General features: G+C 40.7%; 1 protein-coding gene across 2 annotated transcripts in view; it reads right to left on the bottom strand.

Moving 5' to 3' along the window:
• The window catches only part of KIF27 (kinesin family member 27), a 90,836-nt gene that overhangs the window by 16,215 nt on the left and 49,929 nt on the right, over window positions 1-24,692 (bottom strand). For both annotated transcript variants that reach the window (XM_090275884.1, XM_090275883.1), the window contains 3 exons: window positions 23,028-23,141; window positions 19,923-20,099; window positions 15,471-15,686 (listed from right to left, as the gene is read on the bottom strand). In XM_090275884.1, coding sequence (XP_090132010.1) covers window positions 15,471-15,686; window positions 19,923-20,099; window positions 23,028-23,141 — 507 coding nt within the window. The remainder of the gene's footprint in view (window positions 1-15,470; window positions 15,687-19,922; window positions 20,100-23,027; window positions 23,142-24,692) is intronic.

The following is a 24,692-nucleotide window of genomic DNA, read 5'->3' on the forward strand; positions in this document are numbered from 1 at the left end:
AGAAAATAGAACTGAGAAGGGATTAGAGAAGTAAGATTGTTTGCTAAAACTTATTTCTGAAGTATTTCTGAAATAATGGCATCGTGGATACTAGATTTGTTTGTCCAATTAGGAGAATTCCTGGAAGTAACAGAATTATGGATGTCTGAGTGGTATATATGCTTTCTGGTCCTTGGGGTTTTTCTGGTTTTAGCCATTGTCATGTATGTCTGGGTCAATAAAAGCAGTTCTTGGCAAGCCCCTGAGTGCAGTCCACTGAAGAGAATTTTGGAAAATTGGAATATGTACTGTCATTATCCTATGACTAAGAAAATGTTAATTTATTACTGTAACACTGTTTGGCCTGAGTACATTCTGGATGGTAAGAAAAGGTGGCCTGTGAATGGTTCTCTGAATTACCTTATGATTAATCAATTAAAGAGGTACTGTTTGCAATCAGGAAATTGGGAAGATGTTTATTATCTAGATGCATCTGTAAAGTTGTATAATGAAGCCTTGGTGAAGGTAGAGGGCCAAATAATGGTGCAGAGGGAAGAAGAGGCCAAAAAGCCTTTTCCTGAAAGTCAAACGCCGGAGAAGGAGGAAAATGAAGAAGTAGCCCTCTTTAACTCTCTAAATCCGGGAGACGAAGGAACTGTTTTGGCGCCAAACTGCGCCCAGGTAAAGGCGCCTCCCATGGCACCACCCCTTCCACAGGTAGGGGCAGCTCCCGAGGCAGCATCCAGGGCTCCTGGGGCGCAGCCCTCTCTGCAGGTGGGCATGGCTTCTGCAGTGCCCACCCGTCTGCAGATTCAAGGGACTTCCCTCTCAGCACGCCTTTTGGTTATGGCCTCTGAAGTGACTGCAAAGCCAATGATTCCACCTCTTCAGGAGGAGAAATGGGTCTCTCCCTCCAGAGCCCGCATGAAGGTTGTGATTTGGACACTGAGCCTCATAGGTATACTGCCATTTTGGGTACGCCACGTGAGTGCTCCACCATGGTGGATAAGTCACATGGGTTTGCCACCATCTTGTGGGTGGTACTTATGGGTGCCACCGTCTTTAAAGATGCTGGATGTAATGCTGCCACCATCTTTGAAGTGGGCAAAATGGTGGGTTAGGTATGCTCTTAAGGTGATGTGCTTTGTTTGCAAAATGGTATATGTCTAAACATTCAAGTCATTGTTGCATGAGAGGTGTTTGCAAGGTCTAAGCTTCAGAAAACTGCAGAATATCTACAAGTCTAGGGAAATTTTAGCTGCTAAATACTGAGTTTGGGTAGAGTCCTTTACAGTGTGGAAAAGAATTGGAAATGGGTTATGGTTAAATCTGAATGGGTAAATATATGGAAAGTTTGTGAATGTTGCAGAAGGTTTGTGGAAAGTCATAAAAATATGTAGAAAGGTTGTGAAAGTTTTTTAAACCTGGGAAAAGGGAAACCTCAACTACTTGTGGTCTAATTGTATGGTTACTGTACCTCTGTATTGGCATGTAGCCATTGGGGACCTATGAAAGGTCATTTGGAATTCCCTGTGTTGGCATTTAGCCTTGGGACCTATGAAAGGTCATTTGGAATTCCCTGTGTTGGCATTTAGCCTTGGGACCTATGAAAGGTCGTTTGGAATTCCCTGTGTTGGCATTTAGCCATTGGGGACCTATGAAAGGTCATTTGGAATTCCCTGTGTTGGGATTGGCATTTAGCCATTGGGGACCTATGAAAGGTCATTTGGAATTCCCTGTATTGGTTTGGCATTAGCCATTGGAGACCTATGTAAGGTCTAGAATTCTCTGAGGCCTAGGAAGGGTCTGGAATTCTCTGTATTGGTACTGGCCATATAATCTGAAAGGAAAATTGAGGTTTCCCAGAGAAAGTTAAGAAAACTTCACATGTAGGAAAGTGAACAAAAGAAAGTATAAGGCATGGAAATGCAATTTTGGGAATATTAGAAGGACAAGGATTTTCCTTCACACTGTGTATTTTTCTCCTTACCTGATCCCTCCAGAATTTGGCAATTTAAAGGAGTAAGAAATGACATTAGGTTTCTTTGCATAAAACTAAAAAGACCAGTTGTTAATAAAGGTATTGTTAACCAAGACTTTGACTGGAATGACATGCCTGAAGGAGGCATGCTTAGGCTCTGGTTGTTACCAGAAAGCCCTGAAGAACTGAACTTGACTTTTGAAGCTAAGGAAAACCCAGAAGGAAAAAGGCCTGACACCTTGGTTGGTTGTGCGGTTCATGGCAGTCTTTCCAGGGAAGGAACGAAGGTTGCTTTCCTGAAAGATGGCTAGAAAGAACCTTAAGGCACAATGGAAAACCCAAAGGACTTGGGAAAGCAGGTGTTTACAGGCAAGGCTGAATGGCAGGTGTGTGGCTCAGCTTCTGTGCCCTGATGGGCAGACTAAAGTCAACATGAAAGTTCCTTGTGTAAGTTCCAGCAAAGTAGACTTAAAGATCATATGTGATCAATCACTGCTCTTGTTGTGTTTATGCAAATGAACAGGCTAAATTAAAACTGGACTTAATGCAGTCCCTTTACTGACAAGGAGTGTAATCTTAAGGAGAAAAATCATGACTTAAGGAAAATTGCAATGCTCAGTGCAGCTAACTGTCTATAAAGTTTGTTTTTCATTTGAAAGTTAAACCAAGTCTGTGACATTATCAAGGATGCTTTATTTACAGGCAAGAAGAATGTCAAGTGCCTTGCAACTGGATGTCTTCCCCATAAGACAGTCTCTCAGGTTTGAAGACTGGTTTGTCAATTGTGTTGTGTGATTTAATATGCATGTTCTTTCTGTTTTCATAGGGCGTAAGCCTATGATCTCTACCTGAGTGATTATCTGTACATATAGGCCTCACCTAAGAAGCCCATCTGCATCGCCACCTCCTGAGACTCAACGGTTTGGCTGAACTAAGTGGTTGAGTTGGTGAAGTATGGGGTGGTCTGTGGGCTTCACTTTAAAACTGGTTTCTTTTCTGTCCTAATGGCTTGGACAGAAAGGGCCCAGAGGTCTGAGAGGGGGGAAATCCAAAATTTATACCCCTCAGCCCAAGCTAAGTGAAGTGGGCAAAAAGGCTTTGGACAGGTGTGACATGCCCTGCACACCTTCCTCCAAAGAAGCCATTTCTTTTTTCTAATGTGGGACATTGAAAAATTAACTCCTGCCTTTTGTATATAGTGGTTGTAGGTTGAATTGTGTTTTTTTTTTTAACCCTGTTGCCAAATCTGTTGCCCTCAGAATACGACAAGGATGCCAGCTTGTCCAGCAGTGCCAGCCCTTGGAAACTGAGCATGCTGCTACCCAGGAACAGCCAACTGACCTGGACTCTGCAAGATCCTTCCCCATGTGGGAAGGCCACCCTCCCCTACATCCCCACTCTTATTAGGGATTTCTAGACCCTAGGGTAGGCAGGACAACGACCACGTCCAGCAGGAAGCAGTTAGAGGAGCATGAGACCTTCGCCCATTGTCCTTTATAAGATTATAAAGGGTCTAAGTCTGAGAGGGGGGAAACTGTTACAGAAACAGGGGAGTCCAAAAATCCCCAGAGTTTGCAGCTGGGGGATGGGGAGAAGGAAGCAGCTTTCAGAATGCTTCCACATGCCTGAGGCCGGTGGCTTGTGTCTTTTTTTTATGCAAAATGGCTTTAATGCATCCAAAGCCTCAGGTAGATGGGAGGAGTCTTGAACCGGGGGACGGTATGGAAAGCACACAGAGCCTACGTAAGGGTCTGTGAATGGTCAGAACGGTTTGCAACGCCCACTGCGTCAGATGACGCAGTCAGGGATATATAAGCAGCTGTGGACATTTTATCTCTCTCTTTCACGCTCACGCGCTCGGTCTGGGGCTCTCGCTCTCTCGCTCTCTTGTGTGCTCCCTCCACGTGGCTTGGTAAAGAGGCCTTCTCCATGTGACTCGGAGAAGGGGTCTCCAGGCTGCTTTAAGAGGCTCGTGCCATGCGGTTTTGAGGAGAGGAGATCCATGCGATTTGCAGGAAGAAGGCAGTTTGCAAGGAGGCTGAGAATCCAGGCGGTCCTGCATTGAGAGCTGGAGGGCACCACAGCACAGAAAGGACCTCCCCAATCAGAATTGAGTGATTGGCAGCTGCTGGTAAAGCTGAACTGTGTTTGGAAAGTAGGGAAGCGGTTTCTCTAACTTTTCTAAAACTAGCCTGGTTTGGTAGGGGGGGAGGCAAGGATATGTGTTTAAGGGTGTTTTAAAGAGCATAAGACTTAACAACAGAAATCTGCAAATAACTAAATCTATATAACTGTTAAATAAACAATTCTTTTTCTTTTCACTAAACTCTGGTATTGAGAGTTATAATTTTGGCGGCGGGCAATCGGGCCCCTAACTAAAGAGCCCGTGGGTTTGTTTTCAACTGGAGTAGCCCAGGGGTTCTGTAACAATTTGGCGACCCAGATGGGACGTTAATAATTGCCCGTGGCAGGTCGACCCCCTTGGGAGACAGCTTCTGAGGGCGCCAACCGCCTAAGCACGCCAATGTGGTGAAAAGAAAATAGAACTGAGAAGGGATTAGAGAAGTAAGATTGTTTGCTAAAACTTATTTCTGAAGTATTTCTGAAATAATGGCATCGTGGATACTAGATTTGTTTGTCCAATTAGGAGAATTCCTGGAAGTAACAGAATTATGGATGTCTGAGTGGTATATATGCTTTCTGGTCCTTGGGGTTTTTCTGGTTTTAGCCATTGTCATGTATGTCTGGGTCAATAAAAGCAGTTCTTGGCAAGCCCCTGAGTGCAGTCCACTGAAGAGAATTTTGGAAAATTGGAATATGTACTGTCATTATCCTATGACTAAGAAAATGTTAATTTATTACTGTAACACTGTTTGGCCTGAGTACATTCTGGATGGTAAGAAAAGGTGGCCTGTGAATGGTTCTCTGAATTACCTTATGATTAATCAATTAAAGAGGTACTGTTTGCAATCAGGAAATTGGGAAGATGTTTATTATCTAGATGCATCTGTAAAGTTGTATAATGAAGCCTTGGTGAAGGTAGAGGGCCAAATAATGGTGCAGAGGGAAGAAGAGGCCAAAAAGCCTTTTCCTGAAAGTCAAACGCCGGAGAAGGAGGAAAATGAAGAAGTAGCCCTCTTTAACTCTCTAAATCCGGGAGACAAAGGAACTGTTTTGGCGCCAAACTGCGCCCAGGTAAAGGCGCCTCCCATGGCACCACCCCTTCCACAGGTAGGGGCAGCTCCCGAGGCAGCATCCAGGGCTCCTGGGGCGCAGCCCTCTCTGCAGGTGGGCATGGCTTCTGCAGTGCCCACCCGTCTGCAGATTCAAGGGACTTCCCTCTCAGCACGCCTTTTGGTTATGGCCTCTGAAGTGACTGCAAAGCCAATGATTCCACCTCTTCAGGAGGAGAAATGGGTCTCTCCCTCCAGAGCCCGCATGAAGGTTGTGATTTGGACACTGAGCCTCATAGGTATACTGCCATTTTGGGTACGCCACGTGAGTGCTCCACCATGGTGGATAAGTCACATGGGTTTGCCACCATCTTGTGGGTGGTACTTATGGGTGCCACCGTCTTTAAAGATGCTGGATGTAATGCTGCCACCATCTTTGAAGTGGGCAAAATGGTGGGTTAGGTATGCTCTTAAGGTGATGTGCTTTGTTTGCAAAATGGTATATGTCTAAACATTCAAGTCATTGTTGCATGAGAGGTGTTTGCAAGGTCTAAGCTTCAGAAAACTGCAGAATATCTACAAGTCTAGGGAAATTTTAGCTGCTAAATACTGAGTTTGGGTAGAGTCCTTTACAGTGTGGAAAAGAATTGGAAATGGGTTATGGTTAAATCTGAATGGGTAAATATATGGAAAGTTTGTGAATGTTGCAGAAGGTTTGTGGAAAGTCATAAAAATATGTAGAAAGGTTGTGAAAGTTTTTTAAACCTGGGAAAAGGGAAACCTCAACTACTTGTGGTCTAATTGTATGGTTACTGTACCTCTGTATTGGCATGTAGCCATTGGGGACCTATGAAAGGTCATTTGGAATTCCCTGTGTTGGCATTTAGCCTTGGGACCTATGAAAGGTCATTTGGAATTCCCTGTGTTGGCATTTAGCCTTGGGACCTATGAAAGGTCGTTTGGAATTCCCTGTGTTGGCATTTAGCCATTGGGGACCTATGAAAGGTCATTTGGAATTCCCTGTGTTGGGATTGGCATTTAGCCATTGGGGACCTATGAAAGGTCATTTGGAATTCCCTGTATTGGTTTGGCATTAGCCATTGGAGACCTATGTAAGGTCTAGAATTCTCTGAGGCCTAGGAAGGGTCTGGAATTCTCTGTATTGGTACTGGCCATATAATCTGAAAGGAAAATTGAGGTTTCCCAGAGAAAGTTAAGAAAACTTCACATGTAGGAAAGTGAACAAAAGAAAGTATAAGGCATGGAAATGCAATTTTGGGAATATTAGAAGGACAAGGATTTTCCTTCACACTGTGTATTTTTCTCCTTACCTGATCCCTCCAGAATTTGGCAATTTAAAGGAGTAAGAAATGACATTAGGTTTCTTTGCATAAAACTAAAAAGACCAGTTGTTAATAAAGGTATTGTTAACCAAGACTTTGACTGGAATGACATGCCTGAAGGAGGCATGCTTAGGCTCTGGTTGTTACCAGAAAGCCCTGAAGAACTGAACTTGACTTTTGAAGCTAAGGAAAACCCAGAAGGAAAAAGGCCTGACACCTTGGTTGGTTGTGCGGTTCATGGCAGTCTTTCCAGGGAAGGAACGAAGGTTGCTTTCCTGAAAGATGGCTAGAAAGAACCTTAAGGCACAATGGAAAACCCAAAGGACTTGGGAAAGCAGGTGTTTACAGGCAAGGCTGAATGGCAGGTGTGTGGCTCAGCTTCTGTGCCCTGATGGGCAGACTAAAGTCAACATGAAAGTTCCTTGTGTAAGTTCCAGCAAAGTAGACTTAAAGATCATATGTGATCAATCACTGCTCTTGTTGTGTTTATGCAAATGAACAGGCTAAATTAAAACTGGACTTAATGCAGTCCCTTTACTGACAAGGAGTGTAATCTTAAGGAGAAAAATCATGACTTAAGGAAAATTGCAATGCTCAGTGCAGCTAACTGTCTATAAAGTTTGTTTTTCATTTGAAAGTTAAACCAAGTCTGTGACATTATCAAGGATGCTTTATTTACAGGCAAGAAGAATGTCAAGTGCCTTGCAACTGGATGTCTTCCCCATAAGACAGTCTCTCAGGTTTGAAGACTGGTTTGTCAATTGTGTTGTGTGATTTAATATGCATGTTCTTTCTGTTTTCATAGGGCGTAAGCCTATGATCTCTACCTGAGTGATTATCTGTACATATAGGCCTCACCTAAGAAGCCCATCTGCATCGCCACCTCCTGAGACTCAACGGTTTGGCTGAACTAAGTGGTTGAGTTGGTGAAGTATGGGGTGGTCTGTGGGCTTCACTTTAAAACTGGTTTCTTTTCTGTCCTAATGGCTTGGACAGAAAGGGCCCAGAGGTCTGAGAGGGGGGAAATCCAAAATTTATACCCCTCAGCCCAAGCTAAGTGAAGTGGGCAAAAAGGCTTTGGACAGGTGTGACATGCCCTGCACACCTTCCTCCAAAGAAGCCATTTCTTTTTTCTAATGTGGGACATTGAAAAATTAACTCCTGCCTTTTGTATATAGTGGTTGTAGGTTGAATTGTGTTTTTTTTTTTAACCCTGTTGCCAAATCTGTTGCCCTCAGAATACGACAAGGATGCCAGCTTGTCCAGCAGTGCCAGCCCTTGGAAACTGAGCATGCTGCTACCCAGGAACAGCCAACTGACCTGGACTCTGCAAGATCCTTCCCCATGTGGGAAGGCCACCCTCCCCTACATCCCCACTCTTATTAGGGATTTCTAGACCCTAGGGTAGGCAGGACAACGACCACGTCCAGCAGGAAGCAGTTAGAGGAGCATGAGACCTTCGCCCATTGTCCTTTATAAGATTATAAAGGGTCTAAGTCTGAGAGGGGGGAAACTGTTACAGAAACAGGGGAGTCCAAAAATCCCCAGAGTTTGCAGCTGGGGGATGGGGAGAAGGAAGCAGCTTTCAGAATGCTTCCACATGCCTGAGGCCGGTGGCTTGTGTCTTTTTTTTATGCAAAATGGCTTTAATGCATCCAAAGCCTCAGGTAGATGGGAGGAGTCTTGAACCGGGGGACGGTATGGAAAGCACACAGAGCCTACGTAAGGGTCTGTGAATGGTCAGAACGGTTTGCAACGCCCACTGCGTCAGATGACGCAGTCAGGGATATATAAGCAGCTGTGGACATTTTATCTCTCTCTTTCACGCTCACGCGCTCGGTCTGGGGCTCTCGCTCTCTCGCTCTCTTGTGTGCTCCCTCCACGTGGCTTGGTAAAGAGGCCTTCTCCATGTGACTCGGAGAAGGGGTCTCCAGGCTGCTTTAAGAGGCTCGTGCCATGCGGTTTTGAGGAGAGGAGATCCATGCGATTTGCAGGAAGAAGGCAGTTTGCAAGGAGGCTGAGAATCCAGGCGGTCCTGCATTGAGAGCTGGAGGGCACCACAGCACAGAAAGGACCTCCCCAATCAGAATTGAGTGATTGGCAGCTGCTGGTAAAGCTGAACTGTGTTTGGAAAGTAGGGAAGCGGTTTCTCTAACTTTTCTAAAACTAGCCTGGTTTGGTAGGGGGGGAGGCAAGGATATGTGTTTAAGGGTGTTTTAAAGAGCATAAGACTTAACAACAGAAATCTGCAAATAACTAAATCTATATAACTGTTAAATAAACAATTCTTTTTCTTTTCACTAAACTCTGGTATTGAGAGTTATAATTTTGGCGGCGGGCAATCGGGCCCCTAACTAAAGAGCCCGTGGGTTTGTTTTCAACTGGAGTAGCCCAGGGGTTCTGTAACAATTTGGCGACCCAGATGGGACGTTAATAATTGCCCGTGGCAGGTCGACCCCCTTGGGAGACAGCTTCTGAGGGCGCCAACCGCCTAAGCACGCCAATGTGGTGAAAAGAAAATAGAACTGAGAAGGGATTAGAGAAGTAAGATTGTTTGCTAAAACTTATTTCTGAAGTATTTCTGAAATAATGGCATCGTGGATACTAGATTTGTTTGTCCAATTAGGAGAATTCCTGGAAGTAACAGAATTATGGATGTCTGAGTGGTATATATGCTTTCTGGTCCTTGGGGTTTTTCTGGTTTTAGCCATTGTCATGTATGTCTGGGTCAATAAAAGCAGTTCTTGGCAAGCCCCTGAGTGCAGTCCACTGAAGAGAATTTTGGAAAATTGGAATATGTACTGTCATTATCCTATGACTAAGAAAATGTTAATTTATTACTGTAACACTGTTTGGCCTGAGTACATTCTGGATGGTAAGAAAAGGTGGCCTGTGAATGGTTCTCTGAATTACCTTATGATTAATCAATTAAAGAGGTACTGTTTGCAATCAGGAAATTGGGAAGATGTTTATTATCTAGATGCATCTGTAAAGTTGTATAATGAAGCCTTGGTGAAGGTAGAGGGCCAAATAATGGTGCAGAGGGAAGAAGAGGCCAAAAAGCCTTTTCCTGAAAGTCAAACGCCGGAGAAGGAGGAAAATGAAGAAGTAGCCCTCTTTAACTCTCTAAATCCGGGAGACAAAGGAACTGTTTTGGCGCCAAACTGCGCCCAGGTAAAGGCGCCTCCCATGGCACCACCCCTTCCACAGGTAGGGGCAGCTCCCGAGGCAGCATCCAGGGCTCCTGGGGCGCAGCCCTCTCTGCAGGTGGGCATGGCTTCTGCAGTGCCCACCCGTCTGCAGATTCAAGGGACTTCCCTCTCAGCACGCCTTTTGGTTATGGCCTCTGAAGTGACTGCAAAGCCAATGATTCCACCTCTTCAGGAGGAGAAATGGGTCTCTCCCTCCAGAGCCCGCATGAAGGTTGTGATTTGGACACTGAGCCTCATAGGTATACTGCCATTTTGGGTACGCCACGTGAGTGCTCCACCATGGTGGATAAGTCACATGGGTTTGCCACCATCTTGTGGGTGGTACTTATGGGTGCCACCGTCTTTAAAGATGCTGGATGTAATGCTGCCACCATCTTTGAAGTGGGCAAAATGGTGGGTTAGGTATGCTCTTAAGGTGATGTGCTTTGTTTGCAAAATGGTATATGTCTAAACATTCAAGTCATTGTTGCATGAGAGGTGTTTGCAAGGTCTAAGCTTCAGAAAACTGCAGAATATCTACAAGTCTAGGGAAATTTTAGCTGCTAAATACTGAGTTTGGGTAGAGTCCTTTACAGTGTGGAAAAGAATTGGAAATGGGTTATGGTTAAATCTGAATGGGTAAATATATGGAAAGTTTGTGAATGTTGCAGAAGGTTTGTGGAAAGTCATAAAAATATGTAGAAAGGTTGTGAAAGTTTTTTAAACCTGGGAAAAGGGAAACCTCAACTACTTGTGGTCTAATTGTATGGTTACTGTACCTCTGTATTGGCATGTAGCCATTGGGGACCTATGAAAGGTCATTTGGAATTCCCTGTGTTGGCATTTAGCCTTGGGACCTATGAAAGGTCATTTGGAATTCCCTGTGTTGGCATTTAGCCTTGGGACCTATGAAAGGTCGTTTGGAATTCCCTGTGTTGGCATTTAGCCATTGGGGACCTATGAAAGGTCATTTGGAATTCCCTGTGTTGGGATTGGCATTTAGCCATTGGGGACCTATGAAAGGTCATTTGGAATTCCCTGTATTGGTTTGGCATTAGCCATTGGAGACCTATGTAAGGTCTAGAATTCTCTGAGGCCTAGGAAGGGTCTGGAATTCTCTGTATTGGTACTGGCCATATAATCTGAAAGGAAAATTGAGGTTTCCCAGAGAAAGTTAAGAAAACTTCACATGTAGGAAAGTGAACAAAAGAAAGTATAAGGCATGGAAATGCAATTTTGGGAATATTAGAAGGACAAGGATTTTCCTTCACACTGTGTATTTTTCTCCTTACCTGATCCCTCCAGAATTTGGCAATTTAAAGGAGTAAGAAATGACATTAGGTTTCTTTGCATAAAACTAAAAAGACCAGTTGTTAATAAAGGTATTGTTAACCAAGACTTTGACTGGAATGACATGCCTGAAGGAGGCATGCTTAGGCTCTGGTTGTTACCAGAAAGCCCTGAAGAACTGAACTTGACTTTTGAAGCTAAGGAAAACCCAGAAGGAAAAAGGCCTGACACCTTGGTTGGTTGTGCGGTTCATGGCAGTCTTTCCAGGGAAGGAACGAAGGTTGCTTTCCTGAAAGATGGCTAGAAAGAACCTTAAGGCACAATGGAAAACCCAAAGGACTTGGGAAAGCAGGTGTTTACAGGCAAGGCTGAATGGCAGGTGTGTGGCTCAGCTTCTGTGCCCTGATGGGCAGACTAAAGTCAACATGAAAGTTCCTTGTGTAAGTTCCAGCAAAGTAGACTTAAAGATCATATGTGATCAATCACTGCTCTTGTTGTGTTTATGCAAATGAACAGGCTAAATTAAAACTGGACTTAATGCAGTCCCTTTACTGACAAGGAGTGTAATCTTAAGGAGAAAAATCATGACTTAAGGAAAATTGCAATGCTCAGTGCAGCTAACTGTCTATAAAGTTTGTTTTTCATTTGAAAGTTAAACCAAGTCTGTGACATTATCAAGGATGCTTTATTTACAGGCAAGAAGAATGTCAAGTGCCTTGCAACTGGATGTCTTCCCCATAAGACAGTCTCTCAGGTTTGAAGACTGGTTTGTCAATTGTGTTGTGTGATTTAATATGCATGTTCTTTCTGTTTTCATAGGGCGTAAGCCTATGATCTCTACCTGAGTGATTATCTGTACATATAGGCCTCACCTAAGAAGCCCATCTGCATCGCCACCTCCTGAGACTCAACGGTTTGGCTGAACTAAGTGGTTGAGTTGGTGAAGTATGGGGTGGTCTGTGGGCTTCACTTTAAAACTGGTTTCTTTTCTGTCCTAATGGCTTGGACAGAAAGGGCCCAGAGGTCTGAGAGGGGGGAAATCCAAAATTTATACCCCTCAGCCCAAGCTAAGTGAAGTGGGCAAAAAGGCTTTGGACAGGTGTGACATGCCCTGCACACCTTCCTCCAAAGAAGCCATTTCTTTTTTCTAATGTGGGACATTGAAAAATTAACTCCTGCCTTTTGTATATAGTGGTTGTAGGTTGAATTGTGTTTTTTTTTTTAACCCTGTTGCCAAATCTGTTGCCCTCAGAATACGACAAGGATGCCAGCTTGTCCAGCAGTGCCAGCCCTTGGAAACTGAGCATGCTGCTACCCAGGAACAGCCAACTGACCTGGACTCTGCAAGATCCTTCCCCATGTGGGAAGGCCACCCTCCCCTACATCCCCACTCTTATTAGGGATTTCTAGACCCTAGGGTAGGCAGGACAACGACCACGTCCAGCAGGAAGCAGTTAGAGGAGCATGAGACCTTCGCCCATTGTCCTTTATAAGATTATAAAGGGTCTAAGTCTGAGAGGGGGGAAACTGTTACAGAAACAGGGGAGTCCAAAAATCCCCAGAGTTTGCAGCTGGGGGATGGGGAGAAGGAAGCAGCTTTCAGAATGCTTCCACATGCCTGAGGCCGGTGGCTTGTGTCTTTTTTTTATGCAAAATGGCTTTAATGCATCCAAAGCCTCAGGTAGATGGGAGGAGTCTTGAACCGGGGGACGGTATGGAAAGCACACAGAGCCTACGTAAGGGTCTGTGAATGGTCAGAACGGTTTGCAACGCCCACTGCGTCAGATGACGCAGTCAGGGATATATAAGCAGCTGTGGACATTTTATCTCTCTCTTTCACGCTCACGCGCTCGGTCTGGGGCTCTCGCTCTCTCGCTCTCTTGTGTGCTCCCTCCACGTGGCTTGGTAAAGAGGCCTTCTCCATGTGACTCGGAGAAGGGGTCTCCAGGCTGCTTTAAGAGGCTCGTGCCATGCGGTTTTGAGGAGAGGAGATCCATGCGATTTGCAGGAAGAAGGCAGTTTGCAAGGAGGCTGAGAATCCAGGCGGTCCTGCATTGAGAGCTGGAGGGCACCACAGCACAGAAAGGACCTCCCCAATCAGAATTGAGTGATTGGCAGCTGCTGGTAAAGCTGAACTGTGTTTGGAAAGTAGGGAAGCGGTTTCTCTAACTTTTCTAAAACTAGCCTGGTTTGGTAGGGGGGGAGGCAAGGATATGTGTTTAAGGGTGTTTTAAAGAGCATAAGACTTAACAACAGAAATCTGCAAATAACTAAATCTATATAACTGTTAAATAAACAATTCTTTTTCTTTTCACTAAACTCTGGTATTGAGAGTTATAATTTTGGCGGCGGGCAATCGGGCCCCTAACTAAAGAGCCCGTGGGTTTGTTTTCAACTGGAGTAGCCCAGGGGTTCTGTAACAAACCCAAACGTTGCCGGTTCTACTCCCAGTCAGGGTGGAGGCCTGAGTTGTGGGCCAGGTCCCAGGTTTGGGGGCGTATGAGAGGCAACCAATCAATGTGTCTCCCACACATCGATGTTTCTCTCCCTTTCTCCCTTCCCTTCTCTCTAAAAATAAATATAAATAAACAAATAAATAAATACCCTATCACTATACCATAAAGTCATACAATTAGAAAAATATTTTTAATTATTGTCAAAAGAGAAAATAATTCTAAGCAAGTTTGAAAACATCAAAACAGCAAAACATTCCACCTAGGTTTTCTTGTCTTGTGTCTCGTCAGCAGTTCATGTTCCCCACCATCTGCTATTGGCAGATCTATCTGCTAATATTAATCTTGGATTGAAAACAATGGGGAGAGCAGAGCCCACTTCAGAGCTACACTAAGAACCAGCCATGTGGAGACAGGTGCAGAGAAGCTACCATGACTAAATGGGACCCAGAGTGGCTTCTAAATAGGTAGCAAGCACACTCCTCTATTTTCATCACAAAACCCTACATTATTTTAGTTATAGAATTCCACATGAAAAAGAAACTAAATGTTTCTTAAGGACAATAATGAACCCTTTACCCTTCCACAAACATAATTTGCTCATTCCCTCCTCCGTGCCTTATCTAACAGTGTTCTATCTAAAATGGCCTTTTCTATATTGCCTAATATAGTATAGTATGTTTTTCATAATCCAGCTCAAGATTCCAATCTACAAAGGCTGCCTTAATAACCTTCCCTCAAATGATAACCACATTGCTAATGTAATAAGTATGGCTTTATTATTTTGTCTATAACTTTTTTTATGTTTTTTGGAATTTAGAGTTTTCTTCTCCTTCTGTCTCTCTTCTCCGGATAGAGTATAAATTTCTCAAGAGAAGCATAATTCTTTTTTGCTTTTGCCGTTTCTTCCATAGGGCCCAGTAGCACTCCTGGGCAGGCAAGAATTCCTTAAATACTTATATGTTTTGCTGTATCTTAGGCTCTCATACCTTCAAATTTACAAACCTGGGCTCCAGTATAAACAATCTTGGAGAACAGCCTGATTCTGTATTCCTCTGCACAGCTACCTAAGTTGAGGTATAAAATAGGGCAGTAGAGGCTCATAATAACACATAGCCCCCAATCAACTTAAGTCTTTAATACTTTTCATCAATTCAATGAGCAATAATCTAATATCATAAAATCCTTTCTCCTGTTCCTTCTTATCCAGCCCCCTTAAGTTCCTCTAATTTTTGCTCCAGTCTAAAACATTGCAAGATTCTGCGATTCTGTGCATGTTTCCCAGCTATGCTCTCTTAGTCATTCTCTCTTGCTTCAGTAATAACAGGACATCAAAATAGATATTCGAAGAGAAATTCTGGCTCACTCAAAAACTCATCTTTGTCTCATCAGGACATAGATACCATTGCCAACTGAGGTAAAATTCTGAAAAAAGACAAAGTCTGGGGCGATTTGATAGCCAATAAATGAAGTATCTTCTATATAATTAAAAGTAAAGGTGAGACGAGCTATATGGTCCCTTAAATGAAAACTCTTAACTAAAGGGTATTTTTACTGGGATTTGAATTTTCTGCGTCTGCCAGGAGGGGATGTGCTCCTGAACACTGAGTCTTTCTCAGCCAATGTAACAGAAAAAATTGACCTTTAATGCCCTAAGCATCCATTGGATGTAATTAATTACCTAGTATCACTTGAGAAAGATGCACAGAGAGAAAGAAGGTGCCCTTCTTGGAAGAAATGAGAAAGAGTTCCTTCAAATCACTGTCTGTTCTGTGAGTTCAGATGAGAAACCCAGGTGAGAAAGGCCAGACTCCAGGAAAGGGTTTCCCAATCCCTGGCAACCCAGGAAGGGGCCATGTTCAAGGACCTCTGCATTAGGACGTGGTAGTCTCTAGTCAAGCATGGCTCATGGTGCCAGGTAAACTCAATGCATCTTATGAATTCTCAAGACAACAAAATTCACCAGATTTATCATTTTTATGTTTAAGTGACAGAGACAAAGGAAGTCATCTAAGTGATCCATCATACAGCACTTCCAGTTCCAAAGAATACTGACTTACTTCAGGTGATAACAAGCTGCCATTTTTAAGTTTCTCATCCACGCTGTTTCTTCGTCTCTGTAGCTGATCTTTTTCTTTCTGGAGGGCTTGAACTTGTTCTAAGATCCTTCCTTTCTCTTCAGCTGTGCCACTCTGGAGCTGTACATTCTTTTCAGACAATTCTTGGTCCAACAAGTTCAGGCGAGTTGATATTTTCAAACTATCTGTGTTTAAGGCCTAAAAAGATACAATCAACAAGACACCAAAAAAAGTTACTAGAAATCCAGACTGTGTATAATTAGGAAAAATGTAGAGAAAATTACTAAATGAATATATTTTTAGCCTCCACATGGTTGCTTTCTCCCATTAATTTTTTGTGGGGAGGGGGAAGGGAACTCATTTTCTAAAATCTTAAGTTGAATGCCTTTTTTTAAAAAATGGAAGTTCAAACAATGAACTTACTAACAAGTATTGCTTGGCCACACCAGACTATACAACATAAGCTTTGAAAGGTAGTATATTCTTTTTTTTTTTTTTTTCAGGGAAAAGGGGGTAGAGAGAAGAGGAAACTCCCAGCCCGACTCCGGGGCCCATAGGGGAAAGGGAGAAGGGGGAAAGGGAGAAGGGGGAAAGGGGAAGAGGAAAGGGGGAAGGGGGAAGAAAAAAGGAACAGAGACCCCCGGTCACTCACATGGGCCCTTAGGAATCGCCTAGTAGATTTCTTTTTTATTATTTTCTAAATTGAACTTTTCTTCTCTGACCTGGTTACACAGAATTAATTACATTAAAATTTCCTAGAGTTTGAGATTTGGTTTGTTGTACATATAATTTGTTTCTACTTGTTTCATTCTGGTCAGAAAATACAGCCAGTTAGATTTATGGAGATCTTTATTATGGATTAAGTAAATTTTTTACTTATTTTTTCATCAAAGTAATTATATGTATATACTACCATAAGGTTTATAATTTTTTAAAAGCTGTCCTCTACCCTACCCTTTCATCTGAGTCCTGTTCCCCAGAAACAACCATCTTCAATGTTTTTTTTAACTATTTCTTCTGGTGTTAATGTCCATGTTTCTAAATAACTATCAATTTTAGATATTGTCTACTGACTGTCGATTATGAAAGATCAGGATTTAGCACTCTTATGCCTTCTTTGCCACTTCTCCCTCCATTCTCCCAATATGTATTATATTATAGTTTTACATTGAATCAATATCCAGTTTACATGATCTTGTGAATATTATTTAAAAATGATCATACTTCCACCTGATATAGCTTTTTTTGTATCTTACAACTAATTCTTCTCCAATAGAACTATAAAATTCCTCTCAACACAATTTTTTCATTTGATCAAATTTAAATCAGAAAATCTTTTCATTCCATTATTTGTCTGAAAACATTTTACCTGGAGCCTCCATATCCCAGCTCCACGCTGGACAAGTTGCTCTGGGATTCTCCTTTGGTATTATCCTGGGAATTTCCATGTTGGATCACATTTTCAGTCCTTAGCCTTCCTTTTTCATAGTGTATGCCCTCTTTTTTGTGGAGTACATCCTCCAGTAGTTTCTTGAAACGGGCTAGGTAGTAGATAATTCTTTTCCACTGGAAAATATCCTTACTCTATCTTCACATACAGTATGTGGTGTTTTGTGACTGGCTTCTTTCACTTTACCTATTTTAAGGATTTATCCATGTTGTAAGATGTGTCAGTACTTCATTCCTTTCTACTGCTGAATAATATTTCATTGTAAGGATATACCACATTTTGTTTATCCATTTATCAGTTGATGGACATTTGGGTTGTTTTCATTTGGGGGCTATTATGAATAATGCTGTTATGAACATTCATGTACAAGTTTTTGTTTGGATATGTTTTTTACTTCTCTTGGACATATACCTATGAGTGGAATTGCTAGGTCATGTGTAATTCTATGTTTAATCTTTTGAGGAACTGTAAGATAGTTACCCAAAACAACTGAACCATTTTATAATCCCACCAGCAGTGTATGAAAGTTCCAATTCCTTCATATCTCCACTGTTTATTATCTGTTTTTCTGATTATAGCCATCCTTGGTGAGAAATACTATCTCACTGAAATTTTGATTTGAATTTCCCTGATTGTAAGGATGGTAAGCATTTTGTCATGTGCTTATTGGTCATCTGTTTATCTTCTCTAGAGAAATGTCTATTAGATCCTTTGCCCATTTTTAATAGAATTTTCTTTATATTATTGAGTTGTTTTTTATATATTCTAGATATAAGTCCCTTATCAGATATATAATTTGCAAATATCTCCCCCCATTATGTGGGTTGTCTTTTCACTTTTTTAATGGTGTCCTTTGCATGACAAATGTTTTTTAATTTTGATGAAGTCCAATTTATCTAATGTTTCTTTTGTTGCTTATGCTTTATGTGTATTAGCCAAGAAACCACTGCTTAATCCAAGGTCATGAAGATTTGTTTGTTTCCTTCTGAGAGTTTTATAGTTTTAGCTAGTTTTAGTTCTTACATTTATTTTAGGTCTTTGACTCATTTTGGAGTTAAATTCGTATATGGTATGAATGTAGTTTTTTAACTATCGTGTTCCTTATCTGAAATGCATATGATCAATTCTTATAAGTATTCCTTTTTTTAACTTATTTTTTATTGTTTTTCTATTACAGTTGTCCCATTTTCCCCCTTTGCTCTCTGCTGCTGCACTCACCTCCCCCCAGTCCATCCCCATTCTTATAAGTATTTCTTAAACACTGAAAAAAGATATAATATTTTTATGCCTTTTATTCAAAACAGAACATAGTAGTATACAGTCTCAAGTTTTCCTTCTGTTTCATTAGCACAGTCTTGAGTCAATTTTGCCTTGATCTACTATGGGTTTCCTTTATTTGTACTCTCAACTTATCTCATTATGTTCTTGTTCCTAAATATTACATTTTGTTGAAACTATAAAGTTTCTGTTTTCATTTTTCTTCTGTATCATGTAATAAACTTATTTCTGGAAAGAGATTTTTCCTGCTTATTCCTTTTTATTATTTCTTCTTCTTTTATGATACAGAACATATCATAAAGGTCCCATGTTATTTTCTTCTATTTACTCACTTGATATTTTAATTTGGTACTCCCCTTTGCTCTCATTTACATGTTTTGAGCGGCACCTTTTAAAACTTCACCCTGACAGCCAATGTGAGCATGCTACCTGGATATAGCACCAGCAACTAGGGTGGTTGGAGGGGGTGCCCATAACCCTATTAAAGCAGCCTGGTGCTAATAAGTATTTTAACATGTTTGGGGAACAGAGGATAGAGCAGAGGTCAGTACAGGTCCCCATTCCTGTCTATCTGTTATTTTGAGGTGGAGAGGTTAAGAATATGCCACTGTCAACTCAGATCCTACTGTTCTAGATTTTGGATGAAAGGCAGATCTAATAAAGAGGCAGGTCACTGATCTTCTTTGTTCTTTGATTCAATATTTAGATTGACCTCAGAACTCAAGGCCTACTGGAGGCAAAGGTTTGGGTAGAAAGTCCTTTTCAAGTCTGTGGCAAGCCAGCTTCATTTTTAGATTCTGTTGTTGCTGATGCTAATGTTGAAGATATGCAAAGATACATCAAAAAATGTATCTCATGGTCCTTCAACTCCCTTCACAATCATTCTTTTTTCAAAACTTGAAACTGAGGCAAACTCCTTCAAAAAACCACTTCTTTGACTGGCTCAAAAAATTCAAGTCCTCCAGCAAAAATTTTTGTAAAGATTCCCAAGTCTTTATAATTTGAAAAATAAACAGATATTCATTACATAAAATCTTCTTTTATAGGAACCCTGCAAACCTCTAACTTTGGGTAGTAGTGACAGCTAGATCATTTTCAAGTCTATTATTCCAGATTTCCAATGTTCAGTATACAGCATCAAATATTTATTTTGAAAATATCCACTAAAGTTAATAAAAGAAGTTTCCAAGAGAAACGGAGAGTTACTGCTTAACAGTTACAGAGTTTCTGTTTGGGGTAATAAAAAGTTTTAGAAATAGATACTAGTGATGGTTGTATAACATTGTGAATGTAATTAATGCCACTGAATTGTACACTTAAAAATGCGTGGGGTGAAGGGAATGGCAGGGGAGAGCATTGGGGGAAAAATTGGGACAACTGTAAAAGAACAACAATAAAAAAGGCAAAAAATATTTTTTAAATACTCAAAATAGTAAATTTTATGTTATATATATTTTACCACAATTTTTCAAATATCCAAAAAAGTTAGTAATAAATAAATCATACTTGGAAGAACACTGAACATTTCACTTCAAAACTGCGATAGGTTTTAGTGATGGCCGTTAGATAAGCAGTAGTAAGCAAAATATACTGAAAACCAGGAGTTTTCTTCTGATTTCTGACTTCACAATGATTTACTTCTAGAGAAAAAAATCCTACTTTATATGATTTACAACTGGAATGAAACAGCATATTAAATAGAATACCTGACTAGATCTCAACTTCTTATTTTCCAGGTGGCTCTTCTCCTGTAACAGGGCCTCCTTCTTAGAAATTATGACCTCCCGTTTCTTTAGCTCTTCTTCCAGCTCCTCTAATTCTTGGCGTTGGTTTAGCACTTTCTCTACTTCTTCATCTAACCATTTCTTTTGCTCATCCAATTTCTAAATTAAAATTTCAAAGAAATGTTATTTGTTTTCCTTCTGCAATGGTAATATAATTTCAGGTTGGCTCAAATACCTTAAATGAACATTTGAAAACTACTAGTGAAAATAACAAAACAGTGTTCCTAAAACTGCCTAGAAGCACATGGTTCCAGTTAACATCTTGTTGTGTTGTTTAATAAGGAATTAAAATTTACTCCCCAAATATGTCCAAGTCTGGGATTTTTTAGGCTAACCAAGAAAGGGCTGTCAATTTTCTTTACATATATTAATAATTAGTTCTAAGAACACCCTGGGAATCTTTTTCTCTGTCATAGAGGTGCATACTTCCATCATAGCACTTACAGTGCTGGTTGCTCTACAGCCTGCCTCCCCAATTTGAGATCCTTGATTGATTGTGGGATTGCACTTTTCAACTTTGTATCCCCAAAACCTGGCCCATGGTTGGTCTTCAATAAAATGTTAAATGAGTGACTGAATGAATGCCTGATTAAATCAATTAATCAATGAACTGAATGAATGGATACACACAGTTGAAGGCATAGAGGATGGAGCATGGAAATCCACTCTGTACTGTATCCTTTAATCATCAAATAATTATACAATAAAATACAGTCAGAAAGATTTCCAAAACAAGCATCTTAATACTCTCTTGAATTAAAGATACCCAGAAATAAGAACAAACAAAAATATGAATAGAATATGGCTGTCCAAGCACTCATTTGCGCTATGTGTTTATGGAAGTGAAGCAATGCCAACTAACAACAGAAAATAGATAACAAATCAACATAGTACTATTTTCCAGTTCTTCTCAAACTCGGTTAAAAACAAACAAACATCGTTCCTAGAAATCTACATTAAGACAATGAGACAGTAAATGTGCATGAGAAAAAAAACGAGCAAAATGGCCACAGCAAAGTTGGTCTAGAGCTACCAGTCTTCCCCTCAGACTAGAAAGTATGGTCCTATAACACTATTACATCCAAACCACACTGAAGCCTAAAATAGTACCTCTACAATTTTTAGGAACAGAAAGGATATTTTAGAACAACTATAAAGATACTTTACTTTTGTTAAATCCAGCTATACCTTAGAAAGTCCATGTATGAGATCCTATGAAGTCTAGCAATTAAACATATTCTACAAACATTCCTTGACTATGAGACTGGTTTGAAAGATGAACAACAGAGCTTTCATAAGCTCCATTCCAACAGGAAAGAAACCAAAAAATTTATTGTTGATAATAAATGCTAACTCCTAGGTACCATGTAAACAAAAATGGAGAAAGGGATTGGTCTTGTCTGAAAAATGGAAGAAATGTCAATGCCAGCCCTGCAGAGTAGGTAATACTTCAGCTGTGCTTTAAAGAATGGGTAGGAGTCTGCTAAAATAATACAGGTTTTTTTAGGTAAACAATAATAAATGGATTTTTCTGCAATTGATACAATGAAGGTTATTATGATTTGTATAATTCACCATATCTTAGTTTTCTGAAAATTTCTTGATTTGTCTTTTCTCTTTTTATAGCAAAAGTTCCTACCATACAGTTCTAATTTTAAATACTTTCTTCTTATAAAGGAACTTCATATCAAATCAATGTCCTATTATAAGCTCTCTGGATACTCATATTGATTAACTTATAATCTTGTCCTTGTTTTGAGTCAAATTCTGGAAAATGTGTTTTTGCTTTACAACATTAAAAAATATGAAGTCAGTACAAGCAACAGGAATATTTTTATTATTGTATTCACTTAAAATTTAGATCCTTAACATTTTAAAACACAGGCCTTTCTATTCTTTGCATTCTTACCTCTCCTACCTACCCCCATATACCCTTTCCACCAGAAATGCTCTTTAACCAATTTCTAAAATACACTAGTAACATAAATAACTGGGAATACAATAAGTCCTCACAACATCATTGGTAGGTTCTGAAATTTTAAGCAAAACTACGTATAATGAAAACAATTTTACTATAAGCTAATTGATATAAACCAAAGTAAATTTCCTAAGACATTTCATCAACATTATAATGAAACGATGTTAAATGAAAAAACATTATTCAAGGACCTGCTGTACATTTATGAACTAAATTTTACTATTAAAGTATAAAATTTAGGGAGAAAATTTCTTCAGAATCAAGTCAATGTATATGCATTTGAGTGTAATTACAATTTTAGGTGCAGTATTTTTTGGTAAGATTTTTAGAACTGCCATTTTGAATTTACATAACATTAAAATTTTGTTTCTCTGAACTTTGATATTGTTTTATAAATTTTATTTTTTAAAGATTTTATTTATTTACTCTGAGGGAAGGGAGGGAGTAAGAAATAGAGGGAGAGAAACATCCATGTGCAAGAGAAACATCAATCGGTTGCCTCTCACACACCCCCAACCAGGGACCTGGCCTACAACCCAGGCATGTGCCCTGATTGGGAATTGAACCTGCGACCTCTTGGTTTTCAGGCCAATGCCCAACCAACTGAGCCATACTGCTCATGGCTGAATTTCATTTTTTAAATGTGGCACTAAAACAATAACTTTTTATTATATATGGTGCATATAAAATGGATGGAGAGCTCTGCTTTTTAGAAATATATGAGTATGTGTCCATGAGAATAAACAAGTTTTGACATGGGAATAAATACAATCTAGAGAATATGGGTTTTATGTATGCATTCCAGAGCATTTAAACAAACCCATTTCTACTGAACTAAGAATACAGCACATTTCTAGATGAGAAAAGAATTTTTAAATAAAAGTCACAGAAGAAATATTAGAAATGTTAACCTCAAGTGGCAAAAACTTAATGTTTGAAAATTTTATTTAGAGTTCACCATTTCTCACCTCTATTTAGACAATCATCAAATAGAAGAAAAACAAACAAACAAACAAACAAACAAAAACCACTAAATAGAATTGACAAACCTGCAATTGGTCTATACTTCCAAATGAACCTTTCCTCCTTTTCATCTTAAATGCATCAAGGTCCTCAGCTTTCAGTTTTAGGTCTTCTTCCAGTTCTGTTTTTAACTCTAATTCCTGTAGAAAACAGAAATCAGATACCTATGGCTTTTACTATGTGACCCTCATTGAATATTTATGAAATGATCATTTTCTTAACATTTGCTTCCTTAGTTGCAGAAAGAAAGAAAATGAGTGGGACTTCCGGCCAAGATGGAGGCTTAGACGGACACGCTCGGTCTCCCTCTACAACTAGAGAGGAATACAACTACTTCAAAACAAAAGATAACTAGAAATTCCAGAAAATAAAACTACACGGAAGCCCAACGTACAAAGTTATAAACCAGCGGCGCCCTTTGGGCAGGTAAGAAGAGCGAAAGGGGGCGGAGCTGTTTGCAGTCGCACCAGGGACAGCGGCAGGGAGAGCAATCTCAGCTGTGGTCTAACCCCAGCAGCTTGCGACCCCAACGCTGGGAAAAACAGCCACCACATCACCCCGAACAGTGAGGCTCAGAGGGCGGGAGGACGGATCCCGGTCTCCTAGCAGAATAACTGCAGGAATCCATCTTGGACCCCCGCCCCCACACAAAGTGCCACGGCGCTGCGAAATAGGTTGCGGGTAGCCACTGGTTGCTGGGCAGTGACAACAAAGGGCCACAGAGCGGCGAAAAAGGTTGCAGATCTGCGCCGGTCGCTGGGTTGTGACGAGTACACAGGCACTGCCCCCTACAGCCGGCCCAAGAAAGCAAAACGCACCTGTCAAAATGAGGCAGACAACTATAGAAATCCCGGTGGCGCAGCTCACCAGGCAACAGATGAAGAACCTGACAGATGAACAAATAAGAAACCTGTCAGAGGCTCAGTTCAGGGCCATTGTTATCAGGTGGCTTACAGAATTAACAAAAGATCTGGAAAAAGATGAGAAAGAATTGAAAAACACTCATACTGAAAAGAACAAAACCACATACGAGACAGATGGTGAGGAAATAAAATCCAGAGTTCAAATCAACAAACTGGAACATAGAGAAGGAACAAACAGTCAACCAGTGCAGAGAGAGGAAATGGGAAGCAAGGATGAGAGGATCAGAAACCTCTGGGACAGCTATAAAAGGCCCAACATAAGAATAACTGGTTTGCCAGAAGGCGAAGAAGATGAACTAGAAATTGAAAAATTATGTGAAAATATTATAAAGCAGAATTTCCCAAACTTGGGGAAGGAAATAGACTTACAGGTCCAGGAAGCACAGAGAGTTCCAAAACAACTGGACCCAGGGAGAACCACTCCAAGACACATTATAATCAAAATGTCAAAAGTTAAAGATAAAGAGAGAATCTTAAAAGCAGCAAGAGAGAAGAAAAGAATCATGTACAAAGGGGTCCCAATTAGACTATCAGCTGACTTCTCAAGGGAGACCCTGCAGGCAAGAAGGGACTGGCAAGAAATATTCAAAGCAATGAAAATCCAAAACCTACAACCACGAATACTTTATCCAGCGAAGCTGTCATTCAGAATAGAAGTGCAGAGAAAGTGTTTCCAGGACAAAATAAAACTGAAAGAGTTCATTAGATCCAAACCACTGTTATATGAGATGTTAAAAGGACTGGTTTAGAAAAAGGAGGATCAAAACT

Source organism: Furipterus horrens, unplaced genomic scaffold (assembly GCF_987537825.1).
Source record: "Furipterus horrens unplaced genomic scaffold, mFurHor1.1.pri manual_scaffold_4, whole genome shotgun sequence".
NCBI classification, from domain to species: domain Eukaryota; kingdom Metazoa; phylum Chordata; class Mammalia; order Chiroptera; family Furipteridae; genus Furipterus; species Furipterus horrens.